Source organism: Colossoma macropomum, unplaced genomic scaffold (assembly GCF_904425465.1).
Source record: "Colossoma macropomum unplaced genomic scaffold, Colossoma_macropomum, whole genome shotgun sequence".
In the NCBI taxonomy this organism is placed as follows: Eukaryota; Metazoa; Chordata; class Actinopteri; order Characiformes; family Serrasalmidae; genus Colossoma; species Colossoma macropomum.
Genome location: NW_023494808.1, coordinates 12,216,986 through 12,243,642, shown reverse-complemented (window position 1 = coordinate 12,243,642; position 26,657 = coordinate 12,216,986). Strand labels below are relative to the sequence as shown.

Genomic DNA, 26,657 nt, shown 5'->3' with positions numbered 1-26,657 from the left:
CGAATGTTCCTGTGAGAGAACGTCAGCTGTTCTCTGTTCCCTCGAGAGCTGTCATCTTAATGAACAGGATCAGTGAAGAGCGTTTACACTCCCTACAAATCAGTGCAGAATTATCACTGTTTTATGACTGGAAACCCAGGAGTGCTGGACCAAGTGTGAGTGAATATAAGAATGACTGACAGAACAGCCATTATGGTATTGAGTATGTATGTACGTATGTATGTACAGTGGTGCGAAAAAGTGTTTGCCCTCTTCCTGATTTCTTATTCTTTTGCATGCTTGTCACACTTAAATGTTTCAGATCACCAAACAAATTTAAATATTAGACAAAGATAACACAAGTAAACACAAAATGCAGTTTATAAATGAAGGTCTTTATTATTAAGGGAAAAAGAAATCCAAATCTAAAACATAAATTAACTGTGGTTTTTCACATCTTTGGAAAGCTCAGTTCAATTTCCGTAGCCACACCCAGGCCTGATTACTGCCACACCTGTTCTCAATCAAGAAATCACTTAAATAGGACCTGCCTGACAAAGTGAAGCTTTGACACTCCAGCGAACCACAGTGAGAGCCATTATCCACAAATGGCGAGAACATGGAACAGTGGCGAACCTTCCCAGGAGTGGCCGGCCAACCAAAATTACCCCAAGAGCGCAGCGACGACTCATCTAAGAGGTCACAAAAGAACCCCCCAACAACATCCAACGTACTGCAGGCCTCACTTGCTGTGGCATGACCTTAAAAAGGCGGTTCAACAATTCAGCAAAGATGAGTGGGCCAAAGTTCCTCCACAGCGCTGTAAAAGACGCATTACCAGTTATCACAAACGCTTGATTGCAGTTGTTGCTGCTAAGGGTGGCCCAACCAGTTATTAGGTTTAGGGGGCAATCACTTTTTCACACAGGGCCCTGTAGGTTTGGATTTCTTTTTCCCTTAATAATGAAGACCTTCATTTATAAAGTGCATTTTGTCTGTACTTGTGTTATCTTTGTCTAATATTTAAATTTGTTTGGTGATCTGAAACATTTAAGTGTGACAAAGCATGCAAAAGAATAAGAAATCAGGGAAGGGGGCAAACACTTTTTCACACCACTGTATGTACGTATGTATTTATTTATTTATTTTCTGGCAGGCCTCTATGTATTGTATGTCTGATAAAATGAGCTGACTATGAGAGTGCACATATTTATGGTGAATGGTGAATATCTATCCAATTATGCACAGAAGGTGCTTTGAAGTTGGTTCATGTCGTAAACACACTCCTAAAGTAAGCAGACTCAGCCAGTAGACCACTTTTGACCATATAAAATTATTAGTACTACACAGATATTGCTACCTACAGATATCTTACATCTTATCGCACTTAAAAACAGTATCTGCAGTAGATAACACAGATACCATGAAGCAATTTGTGACAGGCACACATCCTACTGAGTGTCGCGTGCATTAAGAATGTGCATCCCAACTGATCTGGTATTTGAGTATCCGTAAGAGTTCATGCATGGGTGTCTATTTAACTGCACAGAAGGAAAAAAACGGACTTTGGCTGGAAATGATGTTGGGCTTTAGGCTTAACTTTAGGTGTTGCACAAAAATATAGCAGCACACAGATAATAATAAAATAAACTTTTAAAAGCCTGTTTTATGATTTGAAAACAGCTTCGGGATATTGGTGGTTTTTCATGTTAGACAAGTAACAGAAGCTGCCTCTTCAGATGAGCTGAAGAGCTAACGGAGCTAACTAGTGTCACGTTGGATATTGATGGGCACTCACTGTCTTGGGAGCAATCCCATTTCACCGCCTGCTCCTACCTCTTAGCCCTTAGCCCTCTGTTTGCGCGTTCACGTCTAGGGTGAGGGTGTCCCCATTTTTGTTGAGATAGTTGGATAGGGTGAAGTGTTAGGGCTACATGGCCCTCCAAATGGAGGTTTTTAGGGACACACTCCAAACAGAGAGTTATGAGAAGAAAAGAAAAACCAGCAAGATGGCTGCACGAGCGACCAAAGAAACCCACAAATGTGAGAATTTTCTCTGTTAAAAAATCACAGTAACCACTGTTTATCTTAGTTTAATGTAATTTCAATGTATTATGGTCCTTTTCTTCATAACAAGCATAAAAATATCGCTAGTAGTATGCTAATGTCTCGGTAGCTAGCTTGCTAAATTTCCCATTCCGCCTTAAATAGTTCAGCAGTTCTGACGCCTGAGGCGCCAGAATGTAACTGCTGCTCCTTTTAAGGTGGAACAGGAAAATTTGAACGAGAAGCTGGTGAATATTTAACTTCAGCTTCATATCACCGAAGAATTAGGGGTGGGCAATAATAGATAACTGGCGAATCCCCCCCTTTAAAGGCATATGATGCCCTAAATGTAACTAAAGCCCAGCAGTGAGGAGCTGAACTTTACCCTCCTCTGCTGTCACTGCAGACTGGCAGGGTCACCTACAGAGCAGCACTAGTAGCTGTTAATGAAGTAATGCTCTTTTTCAGTTGAGGGTCCCATTTCATAGGGGACGATTTCAACCACTATCCCTTGTAACTCAGTTCCAAGGGACAAGGTCACATGCAAAAACAAGGGGTAGAGGCAGAAATAAGAAATGGGATTGGGCCTTATTCTTTCCTCAGTTGACGATATGCCAACATGTTATTTGCCAGAAAAATAGACCTAGCTAACACCAGCTAGAACAGTTAGCCTAGTTGAATAAATCTGTGTTATCTCTGCCTTTTCAGTCACGTCCTGAACAGTTCCTCCTTGGCAAACATACTCACATTCAGACACATTTAGAGTAGCAAATTATATTATAGTTATATTATAATCTTATAACTTACTCGCAAATATTAACAAAACCATTGTTTCACTGAATTGTAAGCCTGTGTATTTCCTCTGTCTTCCTCCACATGTAGATATTCAGACTTCTCTCTAGCACATCCGTGGCTCTTTGTTATTCTTTGTTCCATTTATTGTATTTTTATTTTGATTTTCCCTTAGCTAAATGCTTAGCTGTCTGTGTGCTTGTCTGTTGGTCTGTTTAGTACAGGGGTCAGAGCCGTATATGGCTCGTTCACTCCCCTGTTGGGGCTCCACAGCAGAATTAGATTTTTTAGTAAAAAATACGGTAAAATAAAGCTCTGCTGATCATTCAAAGACAGGTTTAACAATAAATGGTGGAGTTAATGTAGCCTATAACTGCTAATTCACCCTTTAACCCTGAAGGTTGGCGCGCAGGCTGCTGGTCACAGCAACACAGACAACAGTGTCGGCTAGCTAGTAGCTAACGAAACGGCAAAGAGACAGATTCAAGACAAACATCAATAATTTAGACACAAACTGACTTATTTGGACCTTTAAGCACTCCAGCTGCTTTCCTGATATGTTTAATCTGCGACGAGAAAATGTCGAACACTAAAAAGTCGCAAAGCTGAAGTCAGCGTCTCGTTCGTCAGCTTATTGTTAGAATTTCCCTGTTCCACCTTAAAATGTGCAGCAGTTACATTCCGTTACATTTAAGGTGGAACAGAAAAATTTGAAGAAGAAGCTGGAGAATGAGAAGCGACTTCAGCCTCGTAAAAAGTTGAATGTTGAGAGACATTTTACAAGAAGCTGTTCTGCTTTTGGAAATGCAAGGTTTTGATCCAACAGCAACAAGCTTTGCGTACACATGTGTAAAATTATACAACTGTGTGGCAAAAAATACATATAAATGCCTCTGTTTTTTACTGTACGAAGAAACATTTTAAAAAGCCTACTTTTAGTGCTTTCCAACAAAACATTCTGCAAGCTCTGAAAGGCACTGCGTGGTTTGTTATTGTTGAATTAAGCCCCTTTTTATATAAAAAAAAATTATTTACATTTTTTGACGGATTACCAACCATCACTAATTGGTGATTAAACACCTAAAAGCAAGGGCACAACCCTTTAAAATCAGTTATAAAAGGGATAGTTTTGATTCTGAAATGATTCTGAAATTGATTGGTCGAGCCACATCCAAAGCCACTGTAAAATATGAAGCTATTCTACTTTTGGAGGTTTCCTGCTGGAGATGCGGGAAATGCGGCTGTAGCTGAGCTGAAGCTTAAAGCAGAGCAAAGCAAGTCTACATTTTCGTTTACATAATGTTTTTTAGTCTATACTGGTACATTAGCACGTACTGAGGCATATTTACAGCCAAAATGGACATAAACTGTTGTGGATCCCAAGGTGGTTTGATTTTTGGTTGAAATGACAAAATGGCTCTACTTAACATTTGGGTTGCTGACCTCTGGTTTAGTATGTCACATATGTTACGTCTGTAGTATGTCATACATGTGTCCACTCACCAAGATACGTTCCTTGTATGTGTGACACATTAGGTGAAATAAAGTGATTCTGATTCTAATTCTGAAACGGAACGAGTGACCACACAGTTATTTCAGTGTTCGAAAACTGGCACCTCAAATAATGAGATGTTGTACAAAAGTCAAATGAAAAAAACGGCGACTATAATTACGTTGTTGCACAACTGAACACTGACACCAGAGCTGGAAAGCATGAGGAGAGTTCTTTTCATGTGAAAACTTTGGAAACAGTTTAAACAATGCAGTTCAATGAGACGGCATAATTAACAGAAACAGTTCTCCGTAGTGCATATTTCCCTCTCTGCCATGTGCGCTGTCACAGTTTTGCATTGCGATGGCAACATCATTATACTCCTGGTGTGTATGGTACAGGAGGAGAGAGGAGAGGAAAAACGAGTGGAGAGCTATTATGAAAGCTGTGTGAAGAATATCGTGTCTCTGTCAGAAGCGCACCAGGCTCTGTGAACACCTACACACACACACACACACACACACACAGTCTTACCCCCCCCAGTCAGAGATGGGTTTCCTTGTTGCTATGGGGGGGTTTCCCCATGAGGGAGTGGGCTTCACCGTGTGTGTGTGTGCATTACATTGTAGACCTATTAATAAACTGAAAATGGAAACATTAATATATTCACATTTTTAGCCACTCCTTATTTTTGCTGTGTCAACATGTGTATCGAATCGAGACCCCACTGTTTTTTATTGAATCGAATTCTGAATTTTGTGAATCATTACTACTCTATTCTATTTCTGTTGGTCGTGCATCACGAAACGTTCACACAGTGTAAATTAACCCTAGGGGTGGGTAGTATTACAGCATTTATTGCTATCATAAATACTCACATTATGTCACCAAATGCTTTTCTGCGCATGCTGTGGATGTTGTCAGTACTCTAATAACAGCTGCAGGCTTTATTACAAAAAGCTTGATAGACTTGTAATTCAGTTGGATTTACAGCATTGCTGTATGTGATATGTTAAAATAATAATAAAAATCGTTGTATTTATGGTTTTGACAGTATTTTTCTTTAATTCAGGAGTACTGATGCCCTGTCTTTTGTAACCTGAGAAAAACAAAACATCGTAAAGCATATTGTGTATCGTAAAAAATGTCTTGAAGTATTGTGGTGTTATACATACGCCATATTGGCATCATTTTACAAATGATGTAAAAGAGGAAGGAAGAAAGAGAAAAATGGAAATGTAAGGTTTTGATCCAACAGCAACAAGATATGCATGCACAATCTGTGTGGCAAATATAAATTGGTGTACTACCTATAAATGGCTGTTTTTTTTAAAAAAGCCTACTTTTTATGCTTTCCAACAAAACTTTCTGCAAGCTCTGAAAGGCACTGCATGGTTTGTTATTGTTGAAATAAGCCCCTTTTTTTGTTTGGTCCAGGAATGCAAATTTTAGCAAATTTTTGACTGATTACTGACCATCATTAGTTGTCGATTAAACACCTAAAAGCAAGAGCACAGCCCTTCAGAATCAGTTATAAAAGGGATAGTTTTGATTCTGCAGTATGATTGGTTGAGCCACATCCAAAGCCACTGTAAAATACTAAATGTTTGCACACATCAACTGAATTGTGTATTAATGCAGTTGCTTATTGCGCCGTCATGCGTATAGTTCAAAAACGTTTATCAACTTATATGATAGACCCACCTATTCAAGTAGGAGATGTTGTTTATGGGAAATTAAATTAAATTAACATCAGCATTTTATAGACCTAAATCAGTAGCACTGGTTGAACAGTTGCTTATTTGTCAGTCAGTGGTAAATAATGTCCTGCTTAGTTTGGTGTTTTTTATAGGCTAGGATGCCCATTAAGCTTTGATTGGTCAGTACATTACTCGATTACTAATATAATCAATAGTGGCAGCTCTATTTCAGCATCATTAATTCGTCTTGGCTTTATCGTATTGCAGTCAATGTACTCCAGATCCAAAATATTGCCCTTTACAAGTGACCAGACATTGACTTCCTGCTTTAAACTGAACAGGTCCTTTAGCTGTAACAGATCCAATGTGGCATCCTGTAATGTGCGCCAGCTTCTTGGTTTGATTGTATCAGTTGGTTTTAGTGCTATCAGGGTCAATCCCTGTTTTATTAATAGATAATGAGAATTTTACCAGTTACATCATGTGCCTTCAGCTAATCCGGGAGCTGTCTGTAAAGGCTGTAAATAGGACAGGGAGAGTTGGACTGCACACAGTTTCTTTGGCCTTTATTTACACCCTGAAGCGCTATTTAGGGAAGTCACGATTACAGTTTAAATCACTGATTAAAATTTACCTCCTCTATGCATTTAACAATGCTAGATGGTGATGCATATTCTCTCCATCTGCTCTCACTTACAGTAGGAAACAGAGCCTGATAAACACACTGATTTACTGTTGTGTGCAACAGTTTGGGTGCCCCTGGTCAAATAATGTGTTTTATTGATTTTCTAAGTGAAAATAAGTTAATACATCCTCTACAGAGAGCACACTTCTGTACGTTCTGCATGTTATTTGATGAATTTAACATTGGGGAGAACATTTAACATTAGGAAAAAAACTAAATGTGGCCTGTATTAAAGCTATGGCTCATATATTTCATGTTCTATTTTTTTCCAATATGTTAAATTAAGTAAATAAATAGAGATTGTGAGTTCCAGTTTGCAGACAAATGCCGTACGCCAACTGTGTGCCAAAATATGTGTTAAATAGATTTTGAAAGTGAAAATTAAGCATATTTTTACATAATTTCACTGGATGTCTTAGGCAAACGAAATTAAATAGGCTTCATGTTGAACAATACAAGATTTATTTATCAAAATCCGAGCAAGAAATTCAGAGGGATGTAGATTTTATAACCGATTTCACAGCTTCACAAATGTAATATCTTCCGATACTGGTTTTCGTCCAGATCCCTTTGCTCTGCACAGACAGCCTTTCTCTTTGAGTTTTTTGTGCCGTGTCCAAATCTGCTTTCCCAGTTGGTGCATTTTTATTGAGTTTTCTCGAAAATGCTCACTGCACACTCTTGTTTGACTGTGTTTGAGCATATTCTAACACACAAAATGCCTTTTCGTTTCTAGTGAACGCCGTTCTTCAACCTGAAAAAAAACATTAAAAATTAAACTTGGTTAGTTTTTACACATTTTGTTAAAATTTGAGACCATTTGAGGGAGAATTGGCTGTTATTAGACTACGAAATGATGTCATTTTTTTGGGACACCCTGTATTTGCATTTTTTTGTCACATGGGGTGTAATGTATGTAAACATTACTGCTCCAAGGTTTTAGACACCTGAGAAATGCTTGGCCAGCACATGTTTTTAACTCAGAAAAATAGTAACATTACAATACGTACAAATAACAATACAGTGATTTACAAAATACAAAAAAAATACAAAAAAGTGATTTATGTATGTAAATGTGCTTGTTTAACTGATTGGCTCATCAATACTTCTTTAAATTAAATCACATGTGCCGGTAATGAAATGTAACAAATCCATACAGTGGCTGGGAGCATCGAAGACAAATCTAGAACCAAAACTGTTTTAACCTCTTTGAAAAAATGTTTGCATTGCAAAGAGAAACGGTTTTGAACTTTTGAAAAGGTGCCTTTTGCTAAGACTTTTGCACGGTACTGGTAACTTCTCAGTAGAGGGGAGAAAATCTTGGACTTTTCGATGTGAGTTAATGGAACAGCGTTTTATTCCAGTTAATGTTGGATCATTTCTGTTGATCCATTCATGACACAAATTTTCATACAATGCAAAGGGCAGGTAGTGATGTATTGTGAACAAGGAAGCTTTTTTAAATATGTTTTATATATATATATATATATATGTAAATATATCTTACAGTTAGTAGTTGATCCTTTGATCCAACAGTGATACACATGTAAATACATAAACTTGTAAAAACAAATACATGGGTGCACATAAATGGGTGTGTTCATCAGGCTCTGTTCCTTACTGTGACATATATTAAAATGTGTACAGTCTATCAGGCTCTGTCCCTTACTGTGACATATATTAAAGTGTGTACAGTCTATCAGGCTCTGTCCCTTACTGTGACATATATTAAAGTGTGTACAGTCTATCAGGCTCTGTCCCTTACTGTGACATATATTAAAGTGTGTACAGTCTATCAGGCTCTGTCCCTTACTGTGACATATATTAAAGTGTGTACAGTCTATCAGGCTCTGTTCCTTACTGTGACATATATTAAAATGTGTACAGTCTATCAGGCTCTGTTTCTTACTGTGACATATATTAAAATGTGTACAGTCTATCAGGCTCTGTTTCTTACTTTAAAATATACACAAATAAGCCACAACATTATGACCACTCACAGATGAAGCAAATAATGTTGGTGATCTCATAAAAATGGTATATATCAAGGTCTGGGATATATTTTGGGTTGCAAACAGTCAGTTCTTGTAGTCAAGATGTTTGATGTGGGATTATTTGGCAGGTGTAAAGACCTAAGCAACTTTAATAAGGGCCAAATCGTTATGGCCAGAGGACTGAGTCGGAGCATCTCTGAAACAGAAAGGCTTGTGGGGTACTTTGTCTACCAGTGGTGTTCTGAGGAGGGACAAACCATGAACCCACAACAGGCTATAGGGTGCTCAAGGCTCATCGATGCATGAGGGCAACGAAGGCCATCCTGTCTGGTCCAAACCGACAGTACTGCAGCACAAGTCACAGAAATTTTTACTGATGATTATGTGAGGAATGTGGCACCCTCTTGCATATGAGGCTGCATAGCCGGATCAGTTAGAGTGCCCATGCTAAGTGGCCACAACTGGCATGCGGGCATCCACACTCGACCAATAGCAATAGAAGTAGGTCGCCTGGTCCAGTGAGTCCCATTTTCTTTTACATTGCATGGTACATGTGCACCATTTACCTAGGGAAGAGATGGCACCAGGATGCACTGTGGGAAGAAGACAAGTCAGAGGAGAGTGTGTGACACCTACTGCTGAGAAACCCTGGGTCCGGGTATTAGGGGTGGGGGGAAAAACGATTCTTAGATGCATCGTGATTCGGATGTGCACGATGCTGAATCGATTCACAAATGTCAAAAATCGATTTTCTAAATTTGAATTGATAACGTGACGTTGATGGAACACAAAAGGTGGAACTTTGCAAAGTGCGGTAGTGCAGCGCCCGGACAGCCTGTGGCGGCACACTACATTAAAGCTAGTGCAGGGTTCACAACTTAAATGTTAATAAGAGTCATTTTGTCCTTTCAGCAAAAATCAAACCACCTTGGGAGCCACAACATTTTGAGTCCGTTTTACCCTCTTGGCTGTACGTATGTCTCAGCACGTCTCAGCATGCTAATGTACTAGTATAGGCTAAAAATATAATACAAACAAAAACGCAGACTTTCTTTGCTCTGCTTTAAGCTTTAGCTCAGCTATAGCTGATTTTCTCGCATCTCCAGCAGGAAACTTTTCTCAAATGTTCTACGAGGCTGAAGTCAGTTTCTCATTCGACAGCTTCTTGTTCGAATTTTCCCGTTCCACCTTAAATGGTGCCTCAGGTGCCAGAATGTAACTGCTGCACCATTTAAGGTGGAACGAGAAAATTCAAACAAGAACCTGTTGAATGAGAAGCTGATTTCAGCTTCACGACTTTTTTTGACAGTTTCTCGTTGCAGATTAAACGTATCAGGAAACCAGCTGGAGTGATTTATAAACATCTGTTCGTCTCCAAATTAGCGATGTTTGTCTTAAATCTTTCTCTTGCCTCCTCGTTTGCTACTAGCTAGGTGAACTAGCAGTTGCAGGCTACAGTAACTCCAGCGTTTAAGACCATTTAGTGTTAAAACTGTGTTAAACGATCAGCAGAGCTTTATTTCACTGTAAAGGAGGATTATTTTATTTTTACCTAAAAATCTAATTCTGCTGTGGAGCCGCATATTGGCCTTACCATATTACATGTTGCGATCACCCCCCCACAACTCTCTACAACGAGACCAAAACCAAAGTTATGGAATCACTGAAGAAAACAGGTAGGATAACTGTAACTGCGCATTTTATCACAGATGAGTGGCAGCCAGTGTCTCATGTGCTCCAAACAAGAGCAGTGAATGAAAGCCTTCCATTTGTTTTATTAATAAAACAAAAAAAGAGGAACAAAAATTCCTGTAGATGCATCGATAATCGTTTTATAATCGCACCGCAGCTTCTGAATCGTAATCAAATCGAATCATGAGATTCCCACCCCTACTGGGTATTCACGTGGACCTCAATTTGACACATACCACGTACCTAAACAGACAGTAGACACCCCTTCGTGGCAGTGGCCTCTTTTGGCAGGATAATGCATTGCACACATTGTGTTTTCAAGGTGTTTCCCTGGCCTCCAAGTTCCCCAGATCACAGTCTGATCATCTGTGGGATGTTGTGGAACAAGAAGTCTGATCCGCTGCGTCTCCACCTCACAACTTAAGAGATGTAAAGAATCTGCTGCTAAAGTCTTGGTGGCAGATACCACAGAGCACCTTCAGAGATTTTGTAGAGTCCATGTCTCAGCGGGTCAGAGCTGTTTTGGCAGACCAACAGCGTGTTCAGCATTAGGTGGTCATAATGTTTTGGCACAACAGTGTGTTTAAATATACAAGATATTTAAAAAAGTCTTCCTTTTTTATTTGTTTTTATAAAATATTATACTACTGTTATTAATTAGTTGCGCCCATTCATTTATGTTGTTTCATTAAGTGTCAAAATAAATTAATTATTATAGCACTGGATTACTAAACAATAGTGACAATCAGAAATATGCAGATCACTAAGAGGCTGTAGTATGACAGAAAGAGATTCTTGGTGCTTAATGTTTCTTTAATGTTTCTTTTCTTAGCAGGTGTAGATTTAAAATGTCAGACTTTTCATGAGGGAGTGTGAGAGAAAATGTGTGTGTATGAGAGAGAGAGATAGAGACTTCCTCTGAGACACATTTGGGTTATAATGGCTGAGGCCAGGCCTCAGGAGGGCATGCTGGAGTGTTTTAATAGCTCCCTAACTACCGCAAGTGTTAAAAGAGGACACACAACCAAACACACATTAGGGCGGCACAATACAGACAGATTAAATGTGTTGTGGTTATATTGATGTTAGATATGAAATCTGGTGTCAGATAACTACCGTATAAAATCCTGATAACTGATCTTGGCAGATATAATGTTATATTTATATAATATACAATATAGGAAACCATGTTTTACTGACAACAGATATGATTCAGGTCTCAACCGTCAGCACATTACTTACACTTCGGATTGGCAGATAACAGCCGTTTGAAATGGGATGATGAAAAATCTGATGGGCACAATATTTAACTTACTCCAAATGTAGTCAGTTAGCTGAGACGTTTAATGTCCAAATTTTGCTTCTTTAGTTTTAAACTGGAGCTATGAGACTAACTTTGATAATAAACGCAAAGTCAGTAGTCGCCCAAATCTTTTCCATAAATACATCCTCACAACTGCCCTCAACCCATTCAAGACGCATCTAGGTCTTCATTAAGGGTGCACAGACTAGGCAGTGTGGTTTAGGACACAGTCTGACTTTCTGTGAGCTATAAAAATGAACAAAACTTCACTGTGTAGCTGAACGCTGCGAACGCTAACGAAGTGACCTGTCATGCCTATGAGGTAATAGTGTACAAAGGGACACCCAGTGACCATTCTGTGCTATGACATGACTACAGATGTAGTCTACTCATCTCTATTAGCTTAATGAACAGCTGTCAGTGTGTTACTACGGGTGTGTGTGTGTGTGTGTGTGTGAGTGTACACATCCCACGTGGGGCTCTGTGAGTAAGTCTAGAGAGCTTAGCAACCCCTGTGGTGAGGGCGGGGAAAGTAACAGCCTTCCCATGAGTTCCACCTGCAGCCCAATCTAGCACTTGTTTTCTGGGGAGATGGCTGCGACTACCAGGCACAAGAAAGCAGGTGAGATCCCCTCACAGGCTTACTGGAATGGGGCTATGATGGCAGATGTGAGCGCCTGTTGACAATGGGTGATCAAGAGTTTGTTTTGAATGCATGTGGAAGTGCTAGTGGTGAATGACAGCTGCCAAACTCATGCAAACAGATTAGATGTTTGTAAACTTGTGTTTTCTGTGATTTCTGTCTAACCTGTAATATGTAAATGCAGCTTGTGTGCACCTTTCTCTCTTTATTACAGTTAAATTCAGAATCCAGTTTGTTAAACTTTATTAGCTTGCCAAATAGCGCAGCTTATGCATTGCCAAAACTCGGGTTATGCGTAATGGGAATATTAAAGAATATTACAAGAGTAGTTGCTTTAAAACTGCACAAATGACGTGGTGTTCTATATATATATAAAAAACATGCTCGACTTTTAATGTAAGTCAATGGAACCAGATGTATTTTCAAGCAATTTTCAGACATTTCTTTTGATTTCATTGATCATGAAATTTACAGACAATGTAAAGGTCAACAGGCACTGTCAAATTTTGTCAAAAACATATATATATATATATATATATGCTCATAATCTGGCATGACATGGTCCTCAGATGGTGGCAGGGGAGGACATAATGTCCTGCCAGTGTTCAGCACTCCTTGTATTCTCTTGATACATATGTTCAGCAGCCTGTCTATTAAGTGGTAAATTTAGGACATTTTTGGCTAAATTTTGCTTGTGATTTTCCATAGAATTTTTGTGCATTTTGTGTAAGTCTGATTCTGTTTAGCTCATCATGACTCTTTGGGTCTGAGATGTTGTTGATTCTGGCTAATTTTGAAAGAGAATTATGAAAAAAAAATTAGCAAATTTTGTTAATTCTTCTCAAACGTGCAGATCTGTTGTGTTTGCCAGTCAGTGTTAACTCTCTCTCTCTCTCTCTCTCTCTCTCTCTCTCTCTCTCTCTCTCTCTCTCTCTCTCTATTTCAGTCGATGCTGATGAGATTAAGAGACTAGGGAAGAGGTTTAAGAAACTCGACCTAGATAACTCTGGTTCTCTCAGCGTGGAGGAGTTCATGTCCTTGCCTGAGCTCCAGCAGAACCCGCTGGTTCAACGAGTCATTGACATATTTGACACAGATGGCAATGGTGAAGTGGACTTCAAAGGTGGGTTTCAGTAGGGTTAAGAATATTCGCACCCATATCCAATGTACTCTTTATTATGCATGAGTTAGTCTCTTATTAGTCTTTATTGAACTGATAAGCAGCCTGTGAACATCTTCTGTTATTATACTTACCCATGTTTGGAGTCTTTACCTGAACAGGTGTGAATCTCATCTGCTTTCTTTCTTTCTGCAGAGTTTATTGAGGGAGTCTCTCAGTTCAGTGTCAAAGGAGACAAGGAGCAGAAATTACGCTGTGAGTGAAAAGCTTTATGACCACATCCTCACACTCGCTATTATGATATATGTGCCATTATGAAATCATTATTTGTCCTAAGGTTATTCGTCACTTTTGTGTTGTTCACAACAATGCAACTGAAGTGCCAAATTGTTATGAACAGGCTGTTCACAAGACTATATTTAGTTGCCATAAATAAAAAATGTAATTCTGTAAGTCTGTGAAATAATAATTGCAGTAGAAGTAGCTTGAATAGACATAGAAGAGTAGCAGGTCAAAAGCTACTCAAGTACTGCGTGACTATAGAACTGCAGTGGAACCTCTTAGTACATCCAGCATCTGTCAGCATAGAAACATTTAGGCTCTGGTCTTCTTTAAATGAGTTTCTTTACAAATACATTTGTGTACTGCCATTGGAAAGTACAAAGTCATTTAAATTTTTAATTAAAAACATGAAACTGAGTAGTACTCACCTTCGTGCATGAAACCTTGGCTCCAATTTCAAGGTGGCTCCTTTTTCTCAGGACTCCCTTGACGAGGAGTCCCCTGTACAGAACACTGCTGCAGGGTAAAAAGAATATAATAATGACTTAAGTATTTCATGAAGTATTACATGAAGTAATAATCAGTCATTTGTCAAATGCAATCACAACAGCTGGACCCCTCCAACGTTTTCTTGATGTTTTATGGCATTTTTGCTATAAGAACATTTAGGTAACTAGTAAAAATTTAAAATAGAAAAAAAGTGCACTACATACACCGATCAGGCATAACATTATGACCACCTCCTTGTTTCTAGGTTCATTGTCCATTTTATCAGCTCCACTTACTATATAGGTGCACTTTGTAGTTCTACAATTACAGACTGTAGTCCATCTGTTTCTCTGCATACTTTGTTAGCCCCCTTTTACCCTGTTCTTAAACACCTCAGTGTCACTGCTGGACTGAGAATAGTCCATTAACCAAAAATATCCAGCCAACAGCGTCCTGTGACCACTGATGAAGGACTAGAGGATGATTAGCTCATACTGAACAGCAAGAGATGAGCTATTGTCTCTGGCTTTACATCTACAAGGTGGACCAACAACGCAGGTGCATTTAATAGAGTGGACAGTGAGTGGACACAGTGTTTAAAAACTCCAGCAGCACTGCTGTGTCTGATCCACTCGTACCAGCGCAACACACACTAACCCACCACAACCACGTCAGTGTTACTGCAGTGCTGAGAATGATCCACCCCCCAAATAGTACCTGCTCTGTGAGGGTCCATGGGGGTCCTGACCACTGAAGAGCAGGGTAAAAGGGGGCTAACAAAATATGCAGAGAAACAGATGGACTACAGTCTGTAACTGTAGAACTACAAAGGGCACCTATATAGTAAGTGGAGCTGATAAAATGGACAATGAGCGTAGAAACAAGGAGGTGGTCATAATGTTATGCCTGATCGGTGGATAATATTAAAAGAGTTATAGTCTTTAATGAATTGTTAGTGTTAAGTAAGCATTACAGGTATATTTCACCCAGAAATTCTGGGATCATTTGGTAAAAGGGGCTCATTAGTATGATCTTAGTTGATTAATGCTAACTGGCTTCAGCATTTTCCGTTTATTAATAACAACTTTAATATACAACAGGGACATAAACCTAATAAACCTAAGGTCAGGTTTCCGTTTATTAAATGGCTGAGTACTGGTTAGGAAGTGGAACCCAAACGACCACATTCTGCATATCTTTGTGTTGCATCGTTCGTGCTTACGTCGTTCTTTCTCTCATTCGTTCATATTTCCCTTTTATTCATCCTTGTTCTTTGTCTACAGTCGCATTCCGGATTTACGACATGGATAAGGACGGCTACATATCGAATGGTGAGCTCTTCCAGGTGCTGAAGATGATGGTGGGCAACAACTTAAAGGACACGCAGCTTCAGCAGATCGTTGACAAGACCATCATCAATGCCGACAAGGATGGAGATGGCAGGATATCCTTTGAGGAGTTCTGTGCGGTGAGTGAGGAGTCTCCAAGGTCAAGGCTGTTTTGCTCTACAACAGTGTTCTCTGGTCCCGAAGGCCGTTTCACAAAGCAGAGATTTCAGTTAGTCATACGAACTAAGCCAAAAATTAAGTCTGTACAATAGGAGAACAGCTAAGGGAGGTTCATACTGGAAAGTTACAAATGGATTTTTCCCCTTTACCCCAAATGTAGTCTGTCAGCCAAGATGTGTTTAGTATCTGACGTTTGCTTCTTTAGTTTTGCACTGGAGCTACAAGACTAATGTGGCTAACAAGTTATGGAAGCTTGCAGCCACCACATTAGCGTTGTGCTAATTAAATAGCTTGCTAAACAATCTCAACTAGGTTTGTGGTTTCTGACACACTGTATCTATATAAATGGACAAAAGTTTTGTTTTTAGCTGTCTGATGTACCTTTTAGGAATGTGCAATTTTCATATTCAAGTATCCAGAAGAGTTAATGAATAGATATCTAGGCAACCGCAGGGAAGAAATAAAACCAACAACAAAAGAGAAAAAAAGGACTTTGGCCAAAATCAGCAAAGGGCTTCTGACTTACTTTTTAGATGATAACACTGGAATTTAAAAATAAAAAACGTTATATTATTTAATAATAGCCCAGAGAAATCAGTAGGTTTTTATCTTGGATGAGTAAAGGAAGGTGTCTATTCAGAACGAACTGATGAGCTAACATTACAACAGTGGATGTTTGGATGCTAATGGAGATTTCCCATCTTGCACATGAAGTATTTTCTCCTCAGTGGACGGTGTCAACATATTCCATATACACTCACCGAGCACTTTATTAGGAACACCTGTTCACCTGCTGGTAAAAGAATAATGATCTCGGTGATCTTGACCGCGGCGTGATTGTTGGTGCCAGGCGACACACAGACAGCACTGACTCCCTGGGATTTTTCATGCACAGCAGTCTCTAGAATTTACCCAGAATTGTGCTGTAAAGAAAAAACATCCTGTGAGCAGCAGCTCTGCGGATTTTTGCTAAGAAAGGTAAACAGAGAATGGCCAGTCTGGTTTGAGTTGGCAGGAAGTCTACGGTAAACTATAATCACTCTACAATTGTAGTGGGCAGAAAAGCATCTCAGAATACAGAACACATTGAACCTTATAGTGGATGGGCTACAACAGCAGAAGACCACAGTGGGTTCTCCAATTCTGTCAGCCAAGAACAGAAAGCTGAGACTGCAGTTGGGTCAGGCTCACCAAAACTGGACAGTTGAAGACTGGAAAAATGTAGCCTGTCTGATAAATCTTGATTTCTGCTGAGGCACAAAGATGATAGGGTCAAAATTGGGCACCAGCAGCATGAAACCTCGGACCCAACCTGCCTTGTGTCAACAGTCCAGGCTGGTGGAGTTGGTGTAATGACATGGGGAATGTTTTCTTGGCACACTGTGGGCCTGTTAGTACCAATCAATCATTCCTTGGATGCCACAGCCTGTTTAAATGTTGTTGCCGACCATGTGTATCCCTACACGACCCATGGCTCATTTTCTAATGGCTACTTCCAACATGACGATACACCATGTCACAAAGCAAAAGTCATCTCAAACTGGTTACTTCAACCTGACAGTGAGTTCAGTGTTCATCGGTGACGTTCCCTGTCACCAGATCTGAATCCAGTAGAACATCTTTGGGAAGTGGTAGAACGGGATATTCACAGCATGAAAAGTGCACCTGAAAAATCTGCAGGAATTGCCTGATGCAGTCATATCAACATGGACCAGAATCTCAAAAGCATGTTTCCAACATCTTGTGGAATCCATGGCACGAAGTACTTTGCCTAGGATGCGTTGTTAAGGATGTAGCTGAGAAGGCAGGGCTAACTCCTCTGACTGATGTTAGCTGGGTCCAGGAACCATACGAAAAAGACCCCTGCTAGAGCATCAATTAGTTGGGATAATAGTATGGTATCTTGGGATAACAGTGTAGGGTTTTTACAGTATCATTTCACTGAGCACTGGCTACCAAGTAATAACTCACTTTATGCTGCACTTTAGCTTTTCTACTTTAGCGCATACAGAAGCAGTACAAGAATGCGTTAGATGACTTCTATAAGGTATTTGGCCTGCGGTCCATTCGGTAAGATTCAAAAGAAGTATGACAGCTGGACTACATCAAATTCTAATCCTGTTGTTGCCTCTAATCAAGCTTTTCAGTCAGCAGCTGTGATGTAACAACTAAACAAACTGGAATTAGCCAGAAACAAACAGAGTATAAGCGGCAAACAAGATGGGCTCTAAAGTGCTTTACAGACTGACTGGAACAAAACAAAGTTCAGGTTAATCTGGCAAGTATTAAAAAAAAGCTGAAGCTATTATTGTGATATTGTCACTTTCATTCTATCTGTCTGTCTCTCTGTCTGTCTATGAAATCGGCCTACTAGTGTTGCACTAATGTCATTGTCCTCTGTGTCTTTCAGGTGGTCGGTGGATTAGACATTCACAAAAAGATGGTCGTGGATGTGTGAATGGACAGACGGCCCCTTCACCAAACACCTCTCTGCCTCTCTCTCTCTCTCTCTCTCTTTCTCTCTCTCTCCTTTCTAGCTCTCTGTTCCTCTCTTTCTCTTCTCTTCTCTGCTTTCTCCTCCATGTCTGAGAATCAGCTAACAGTGTCTGGCTAATGCGCTGCCCTTATTTATCTCTCTATTTCTTGCTCCCCCTTTATTTCCCCCTGGTTTTCACTTGCTTTCTTTCTCTCTCTCCCCCTCTTATTTTTTTTCCAATGAAAGTATTTTGTTTTGTGTGATTACCCCCGCCACCTCCCAAAAAAAAACAAAAAAAAAAAAAAAAAAAGTAGTCTCAAGACGCCAATCATTCTAAGTGTTATTGAGCATCTTCTGCTAACGATGTTCTGGCGTTTGGTAGGACAGCTGGAGAAATGGCTTTTCTGACACTGAGCAAGCATTTCAGTTTGGTGGAGGAGGGGAAGAGAGAGCATGTGTTTATATCTGTATGAGTGTCTGTATGTATGCGTTAGTTACGATTTCTTTTCGTTTTTGCAGGGGGGACTTTTTTATATTTATTTTTGGTCTTGTCTTTTTTAAAAGCGAGGATGTAGGTGTACAGGGAAAATTGTCTAAGCAGTTGAGACGTAACACGATGTACTTGATTTCATCACAAACGCGCAGATAGAGCATCAAGTGCCAATCAAGCATAAATATATATATGTGGTTTATAAAAATAGGTGAATATATATAAATAAATATATACGTATAAATTACTATCTAAAGCTGTTTAATGTTATTGGGAGATGTTTTTGGGCTCTGTCGGAAAGTACTGCACGAAATACACCAACAGGAGTTTGCTAACAGGTTCAAAAAGTTGTTTTTTCATTGGACGTCTGCATCAGATATCACGAAACGAAAGGAGTTGATTAGTGTTTTGTAATACGGGGTGTGCGTATGTATGTATGTGTGAGTATGTGTGCACTGTTTATACTGTCAGGGTGTTAAAATGCAGTCCTTGCTTTCTGATATCCAGTGGAGTAGAATAAAATGCAAAAACATTTGAAGTTGTGCACATACAGACTTTATGGTTTACTTTTATGATATAGATTTTTTTTTTGTTAGTTTTTTTTTGTTTGTTTTTTTTCTGCAAAGGTTTTTCAGCTGTCAGATAGCGACACATACACTGCTATAGGATGGAATAGTGCCATCTGCATCCCTATCAACATTTTTTGTGTGTGTGTGTGTGCATTTTGCATTTATCAACTTTTGCAACATTACTATAATACAATAATAACTGATTGTTTTTCCACTCATCGTTCAAAAAAGTATGTATGGAGGATCAGCACATAGGCTACTGTCACACATATACCCCACAGTGAGATATGGTTTATTTTGTTTGTATCAGTTTTCCAACTTGACTGCAGGCAGCGTTGTAAAAAATGTGATTGAATAATATTTGTATATTAGAAACTTTGAGGAAAGGGGACTGGAGGATGGACTGCTCTGAAGTTGAAAGGATAGCATTTATTGAAAACGTAGGCTAGGTAGCTACAACATGGCAGACTAGTAAAATGCAAAGTTGAGAAGTGATCATTACAGTTTTTTAATTCAGAGTGATTAAAGCAGTAGAATCGGCTGTCGGAACTGATTCAGTTTTCCCCATAACCCCCCTTACTCAGATCACTTTCTCATGCTTTATGAGCTAACTGAAAGGGGTCAGTGAATTTATAGGTGCGTCGAAAGATGAAAACTGATGGCGTGAACAACAGTGCATAGAAATAAAGTATAACTTAATAAAAGAAAACGGCTGTATCGTAGCTTTTTTACGTTGAAACACTGGCTTCTCAGCACTCGCTTGCCGCTTTGCTGCACGATTCTCAACTTGTATTGCGTTAAACTCTGCCTCCTGTGCTGGGATTGGCTAATAGAGTAGTCTCCTCATGGCTAGTAGTCAGTACTCAGAATCTTCCTTATTTTCAATACCATTTTTAACATCAACTTACCATCACGTTACTGTACTAGCTCAATGGCAGATGTAGCCGTTTTGAAACCAGAACAATATAATACTTGAAAATACTGAAAAATTCAAAACAATCAAGCTATTTAATCTGGAATTTATGTAGTAAGCTACAAATGTGCTTACAGCTACCTGCTATACATGACTGCTGATGCAGTTTCATTACTCTTTTAGCTCGCTAAGCTATCAACACAGCTAGTAACAACAAAAAAGGAGTAATGCACACTGCAGTTTTCATTGTAAACCTGAAGTTTAAGTAACACAGCAGTTATTAAAAAAAAAGTTATTGTGCATTTCAACCTCTCCAGTTTGCTTAGCTTGCTAATTGTCTAACTGCTGCTAACCTAGCCGAGGTCAGTTTCGTTTGAAAAATCCACTGGTCGTTGGCAAGTGGTTTTGTTATGCGTTTCCGAGTGGTGAGGTGAGGTATGTGAGGGCATGTATTGACACAGAGGATTATCCTGTGTTCATGGCCAAGTGGGAACTACAGACTTTCAGACTCTGTTTTAACAGCCAACCAATCCCTAGTTACCTCTTGTTTCTCATCATTTTAGAAACTCACCAGAAATATATTCAACGCAAGTACGTGAACGCAGATGACAACGCTTGGCCAGCGCTCTTACATTTACTGTGGCAGGTGAAACACTCAGTACTCAAGAGTGCGATATGTAAGTTGGAGTTTGGAGTTTGGATTGGAGTCACTGTCATTCCAACATAACTTCTAAACATGTGAACAGTAGAAACGTGTTAGGTGCTTCAGTCTAAATGATTGAATCACAATCTGTTCAGTCAGATTGAAAAGATGAGATATATGGATTGACAGCTTGGCCAGGCTTGGCTGCCACTATAGCGCCCCTTGCTGCAATGCTCAGAATGCAGCTTGTGTTGCGTTATAAATTGCATGCCAACGCTTTTTAGAACGCAACGACACACAATAACCTGTCTGCATAGCTGGTCACATCAGTGTTCGCCTACTTTTGTGAAGTATCTTTTTGGCCTTATGCTTTTTATGCAGATTTTTAATGTTTTTTTTGCATACAATATGCTACCTGTGTATGATATTGCTAAATACGGGGAGATGCCTGGAGAATTGCAAGATCGCGTTGTTCTGAAACAAGGTTTTTAATCAAACTGCGTGCTGTCGTCATTTTCCGAGCTATATTAACAGTGAATTGCCATTGACTGTAAAAATACATGAAGTGTGTAAATATACACCATTCTGGTGTAAAAGATTTTTACTGAGCTTTTTATACACCCACAAGCAGCCAAACAAACACTAGATTGCTGTGAGCGTTCGTTTCTTCCCAACCTCACATCGCTAAAGTTTAGTGAACACTTTGAGGTGAAAAGTAGGAGGTTCTGGGTTTTCATAAACGCCGCCTCGGTGGAATCGATTAAGCGAGTATGATCTAGAAGCCAATCACAGAGCAGGAGACACTGTTACTAGCCAATCGCAGTGCAGAACTCGAGGCAGCCAATCACAGCACAGTCTGCATTCTATTTGTTGAAATATGGTTGAGGGAATTTTTTTGAAATCTTAAAATATAAACAAGAACAAATACAAAGTTAAATTTAAAAATAAGGCTTTCTCGATCTCGTGGCCTGGCGTGCATGCTGGTGTGGCAGTAGGTCGAATGCACAAGTGCAGAACGGCGCCTCTCATTCTCTCTCTTACAGTTTTCTCTCTTTTCTCTTGAAGACTACAATTTCTCTCTCTCTCTCTCTCTCTCTCTCTCTCTCTCTCTCTCTCTCTCTCTCTCTCTCTCTCTCTGCTGCACGACCGATGGCTCTTATAAACGTCTTTTCCGAATAAGACCTGTTAAGGTCTTGTGATGTGCTTTGCATGATAATGGGAGGGTGTCTTTTTTTCTTTCTCTGTTAGTATTATGATCATTTATTTTCTTTCTTTTTGTTATGCATGTAGGTCCTACTTTTGGAAAACGATCCTCTTGTTTACATATGAATCGTACAATTGATATTATAGGCTATGAATGACAGTTACATATAAATATATGGATGTTGCCAAACTTTTGGTAAATGTTTTCAATATTGAAATGATAAAAAAAGTACTCCACTACATGTATCCATAATTCTTATGATAATGAGATGAATATAATAATCTAAATCAGTGTCACATTAAGCAAGGCTTTACCTTTGCCCCCTCTTGAAGCAGCATGCTGTTGAAAAGGGGGTCTCCTTTTCTTTTTTTTCGTTTTCGTTCATGATTTGGTCGAATTGTTTTGTACAGACTTTGTTATTAATACCGTAGTACGATTAGTGCTCCTTGCTTTGGATTTTCAGTGCTTTGTATAACTTAAGTTAGGGGTGGATGGTTTGTTATATCTGCTATGATATCGGTGAGACGGTGGCGGTTTTTTGGGGGAAGAAAAGGGAGGTTTTGAAACTTTGAAAAAAAAAAAACAATGTTTCAGTCTTAGGATTTTCTGTTTTTGTTTAGGCCTATTCTTCATCTCTGCATGCTGCGTCATATGCTGTGGGAACCATTGAAATGTCACTCATGACAATGAGAAATAAAACATTTGAAACTTGTAAAACATTTGTTTGTTCATTTATGGTATGAGAATAATATATGGGCTAGGCAATATGATGACATCGTTATCAGGATAAATTGTCATTATGTCGCACTTTGCTGTCGGGGCATTGTGCAGAAGCAGAGTCAGGAGAGGCCAGAATTTCTGCTTGAAGAATGTTCTTTTATTTGAGACCAAAAATACAAAATAAAATTAAAAAAATTAAAATACAGCATCACCAACAGTGGAAGTCACCAAATAAACCCCCCTTTACATCAAATAACCCACTTCCCTGGCTCCCATAACATAACACACACCACAAATGCACACAACTCAACGAACAAACATCAAAAACAACGCCAACAGTCGGTTTTGCAGGGATGTGGGGCTACAGCTTAGACTGCGTAAGCTATGAGAGCATATGGCAGCCTAGGGTTAGGGTCAGCCGCCACGTAGCCCCCTCATTAAAGGTCAGCTGTCCCAGCGATCCACACAGCTAAAGCAAAGTCCTTCAAGTGCGCAGGAGCATGTCACCTTCGCTGCAGTCGTCCCAGGGTGTCCACTGTCAAGGTCAACACGAGCGGGGGTGGGTTGTGGGGGGTGTTGTGCCCCTCGACCCCGGGTGCTTGCAACTCCTCCTCGGGGCCCTTTTTGCCATAGTTCCACCTGGTCTGGTCTCTTGTTTACAGGGTTGTACAGGGCTAATCTGTCTCTAAGGACTACAACAGTCCGCCCCCAGCCTTATACACCACCTCACCCAGGTGCTCTTACCACACAGAGACCTTCGTAGAGTTACTGTGGCACAATACCAGTGCTGCACAGCCAGGCATGGAGGACAACAAACGCGCACTTACCTTCCATCTTAGCGAGTGCCACCTGCCAGTATCCACTCCGCAGGTCAAGCGAACTGAACCATGCAGTGCTGCTCCAAGGAATCATCAATGCATGGGAGTGGATATGAATTTGGTTTAGTTACAGTGTTGAGCCACCGGTTGTCCATGCAAAACTACCAACTTCTGTTCTTTTTCTTTGCTAGGACCAAAGGCGTCACTCAAAGGCTAGTGAACAGCTTGAGGGTGGAGCAAAATTAGAGCACTGTCGCCAGTGTTAATGCTACGCTGCACCAAATCTACAGTCTCCCTCTGTAGCTGTGAAAATGTCACTATAATGGCTCAAAAGCTCCTATAGCTGCTGTTTGTGCCCTTCAGCTAACTGTGACCTGCTCCGTTGCCATAACTCATGCACCGCTTCTACTTTAGTGTTGTACCCACTGCTGCTGCCTTTCACACCGGCATCTCACACGCTGCCCATGACCCTCTGGGATCTATTTACCAGTACTGAAGTTGCATGTTCAGCTCCTGGTTTTAGCCACGAGAAATTGTGGTTCCCTTGACCTGGCAGTGGCCCTGGGTGACTCTAGACTACGTGTTCAGCTCCTTTAGTGCCAATGGTTTTCCTCACAGGGAATGAAGGCCTCACTGTCAGCCTTAATTCCGTCGCAGGTCTCCTTACCTCCGTTTCATTCACAGTAGCCTTTGCTTTGAGATTGAGCACAGCTCCTGACGCCGCCAGAAAGTCTAAACCAAGGAACCCATTTCTCCTCCTCAGGTCGACTTTTCTGCCGGTAACAGAGCCAAGCTGGATGGTGGTAGCCTCCCAGCCGTCCGGCGTACCTCTTGTGGTATAGGGAAACACGCCTGGTAGCAACAGGAAGGTTGTTGAGCCCATGTCGATGAGCATAATGAACTTTTCGCTGTTGATGCTGCACTCTGTCCAAAGGCCGCGGCAGCGGTTGCTCTGTCCAGCGGCAGCGACACTGAGGGTTACTCTTTCAGAGGGCTGCCCAACCCTCACTGGGCAGCACCATTCTCATTTTCCACCAGCTCACGGCACTTGCGACTGTGATATCTGTTGTTGCCACACCACCAACACACTATCCATGCTGCCGTCATTCACTCACAGAGATCATTTCACATGCTGCCTCCCCCAACCCCCACCCTCCAGACTCTTCCACCGCGTAGCAATGTGTTACTCGCTTCGAAGCCCCGTCATTGAAGATGGGCTCCATCACAATGGCTTCTGCAACAGCAGCTTGGAGGCCAGTCAGTTTGGGAAGCTATACATGTCTCCTCAGCTCCTCTGGCAGCAGCGCGTTAAAGAAACTCCAAAGGCAACTCCTCCTGCACTGCTCTTGGTCTTCTTCGTCTATGTCCAGCAGCAGTTTCTTCCCAAACCGCCGCTGGAGAGCCCCGGTCAGCGCAGTGAGGTCGCCATGTTGCTCCATAGGCAAGTCCACAAGCATCTTCTTGTCACCTTCAGGGTCAAAGCACACTTGAATTGCGGGCCTGCGGCACACACCTCACAGTGTGCCCCTCAAGTCCCTCTCTCTGAACAGTGCGTATGTCAGTTGCCACACTATTCTGAGCATATTGTGGGTATTGTCAGTTATTAAGGAACGCTAACTGCCTGTTTCATTACAAAGAGAGCATAATTAGTCCTTTAGGTGGATTTACTACAGTGCAATGTGTATAATGTTGAATAAAACTAACATACCTAAAGTTTTATGGTGTTTTTTAACACAAATGTTTCGCCCTTTCCAACCTGTCAAACCTCAGGAAAAAACCTAAATATTGTGATTCATAGTTTTGATCGAAAACCGAAGAATCGTGCTGTATTTTGCCATATCACCCCTAATACATTTATTTGTGAAGTAGTAGTTGTAGGCGATGCAGTGCCATAAATCCACCACCAAGTGGCAGCAAAATATAACTTGACAGTTTTGTGCCTTACCAGTTCGAGTCTTTTGTATTTTAAGATGGTCTTTTTGTGTAACAGACTGACTTCAAGGCAACATGCACTCAAAATAAACACACACACAAAATAAAACAACACGTGTTATTATAGTATCACTCCAAGCCCATTAACTCTTTAAGGAAGGCAACGTTTGCAGCTTTGGCTCTTGAGGTTTAAAGTTTATCAAGAGTTTCAAAATCCAAAAAGCCATACAGTCCATTTATGGAAGCTAAGCTACAAAACAGCCAGTTTCGAATCAATTATTTAGTGATGTCACAAAAAACGAATACATTTTACATATTAACCGCCTGTTTACAGGGAAGTTATGAAGAGTGTTTCCATTCACACTGCTTTTTGACTGAATCAGACAGGGCAGACAGTCATCTTCCAAACTCTGTAACCCTTACAATTAAACAGGCTGTTGTATGATGTATGTATGTATGTATGTATCTATGTGTGTGTGCACATTTATATTGTACAGTAACAAAAACAGCCTGTTTAATATGAAAGACAGATATAGGTACAAGGTAAAGAGAGGAAAATTCATACTGGTTTGGTGCATAAAATGACAAATGTCATAAGTCAATCTGAAAAACGGAATCTGAAAGTCAGTCAGTCTGAAAGTGAAGCCACATGGCTCGGTATACTTACCAAGCAAACCTGCACTAAAGGTTAAAAAAAACCCGGAGAACCTTTCTTTCACCAAGAATCTGAAACGGCTGTTTTCATAAAGATATTGCGGAAATCAAATTAAAAGCTAAAAATCCTGATCTGTTGTCGTGGTATTTGATAAAGTGCTGTAAAATGCTGCATGGGGCCTCCAAAGAGGCCTGAGAATCCCCATTGCTTTAGACCTACAGTACTGAGGCCTCTTCGATTACTCACATCATTAGTCAGTGTTTCCGGACTCCTCCTAATTGTACTCCTGCAGACTGTGAGCTTTTTTGGAACCGTCACTGACAATTAAACAACTCATTAGTTTCCTGCTCTTGGAGCTTTGGATCACTTTGTCTTTTTTCGCCTCCTTCTAGCACCAGCCCCCCCTGTAGTTAAGCCTAATCTAAGTTTTTTCCTTATCTGCTTTAGTCTTTTACTAGAACGTCCATTTCCAGACAACTAACTAATTACACTGTTATAATTCCTAAAATGGC

General features: G+C 40.3%; 1 protein-coding gene across 1 annotated transcript in view; it reads left to right on the top strand.

Annotated features, from left to right (window-relative positions):
• The window catches only part of ppp3r1b (protein phosphatase 3 (formerly 2B), regulatory s1ubunit B, alpha isoform, b), a 42,259-nt gene extending 19,522 nt beyond the window's left edge, over nucleotides 1-22,737 (top strand). Inside the window, exons 3-6 of the mRNA XM_036557171.1 lie at nucleotides 13,273-13,449; nucleotides 13,642-13,701; nucleotides 15,501-15,685; nucleotides 18,136-22,737. Coding sequence (XP_036413064.1) covers nucleotides 13,273-13,449; nucleotides 13,642-13,701; nucleotides 15,501-15,685; nucleotides 18,136-18,183 — 470 coding nt within the window. The 3' untranslated portion in view covers nucleotides 18,184-22,737. The remainder of the gene's footprint in view (nucleotides 1-13,272; nucleotides 13,450-13,641; nucleotides 13,702-15,500; nucleotides 15,686-18,135) is intronic.
• Nucleotides 22,738-26,657: the final 3,920 nt, after the last annotated feature.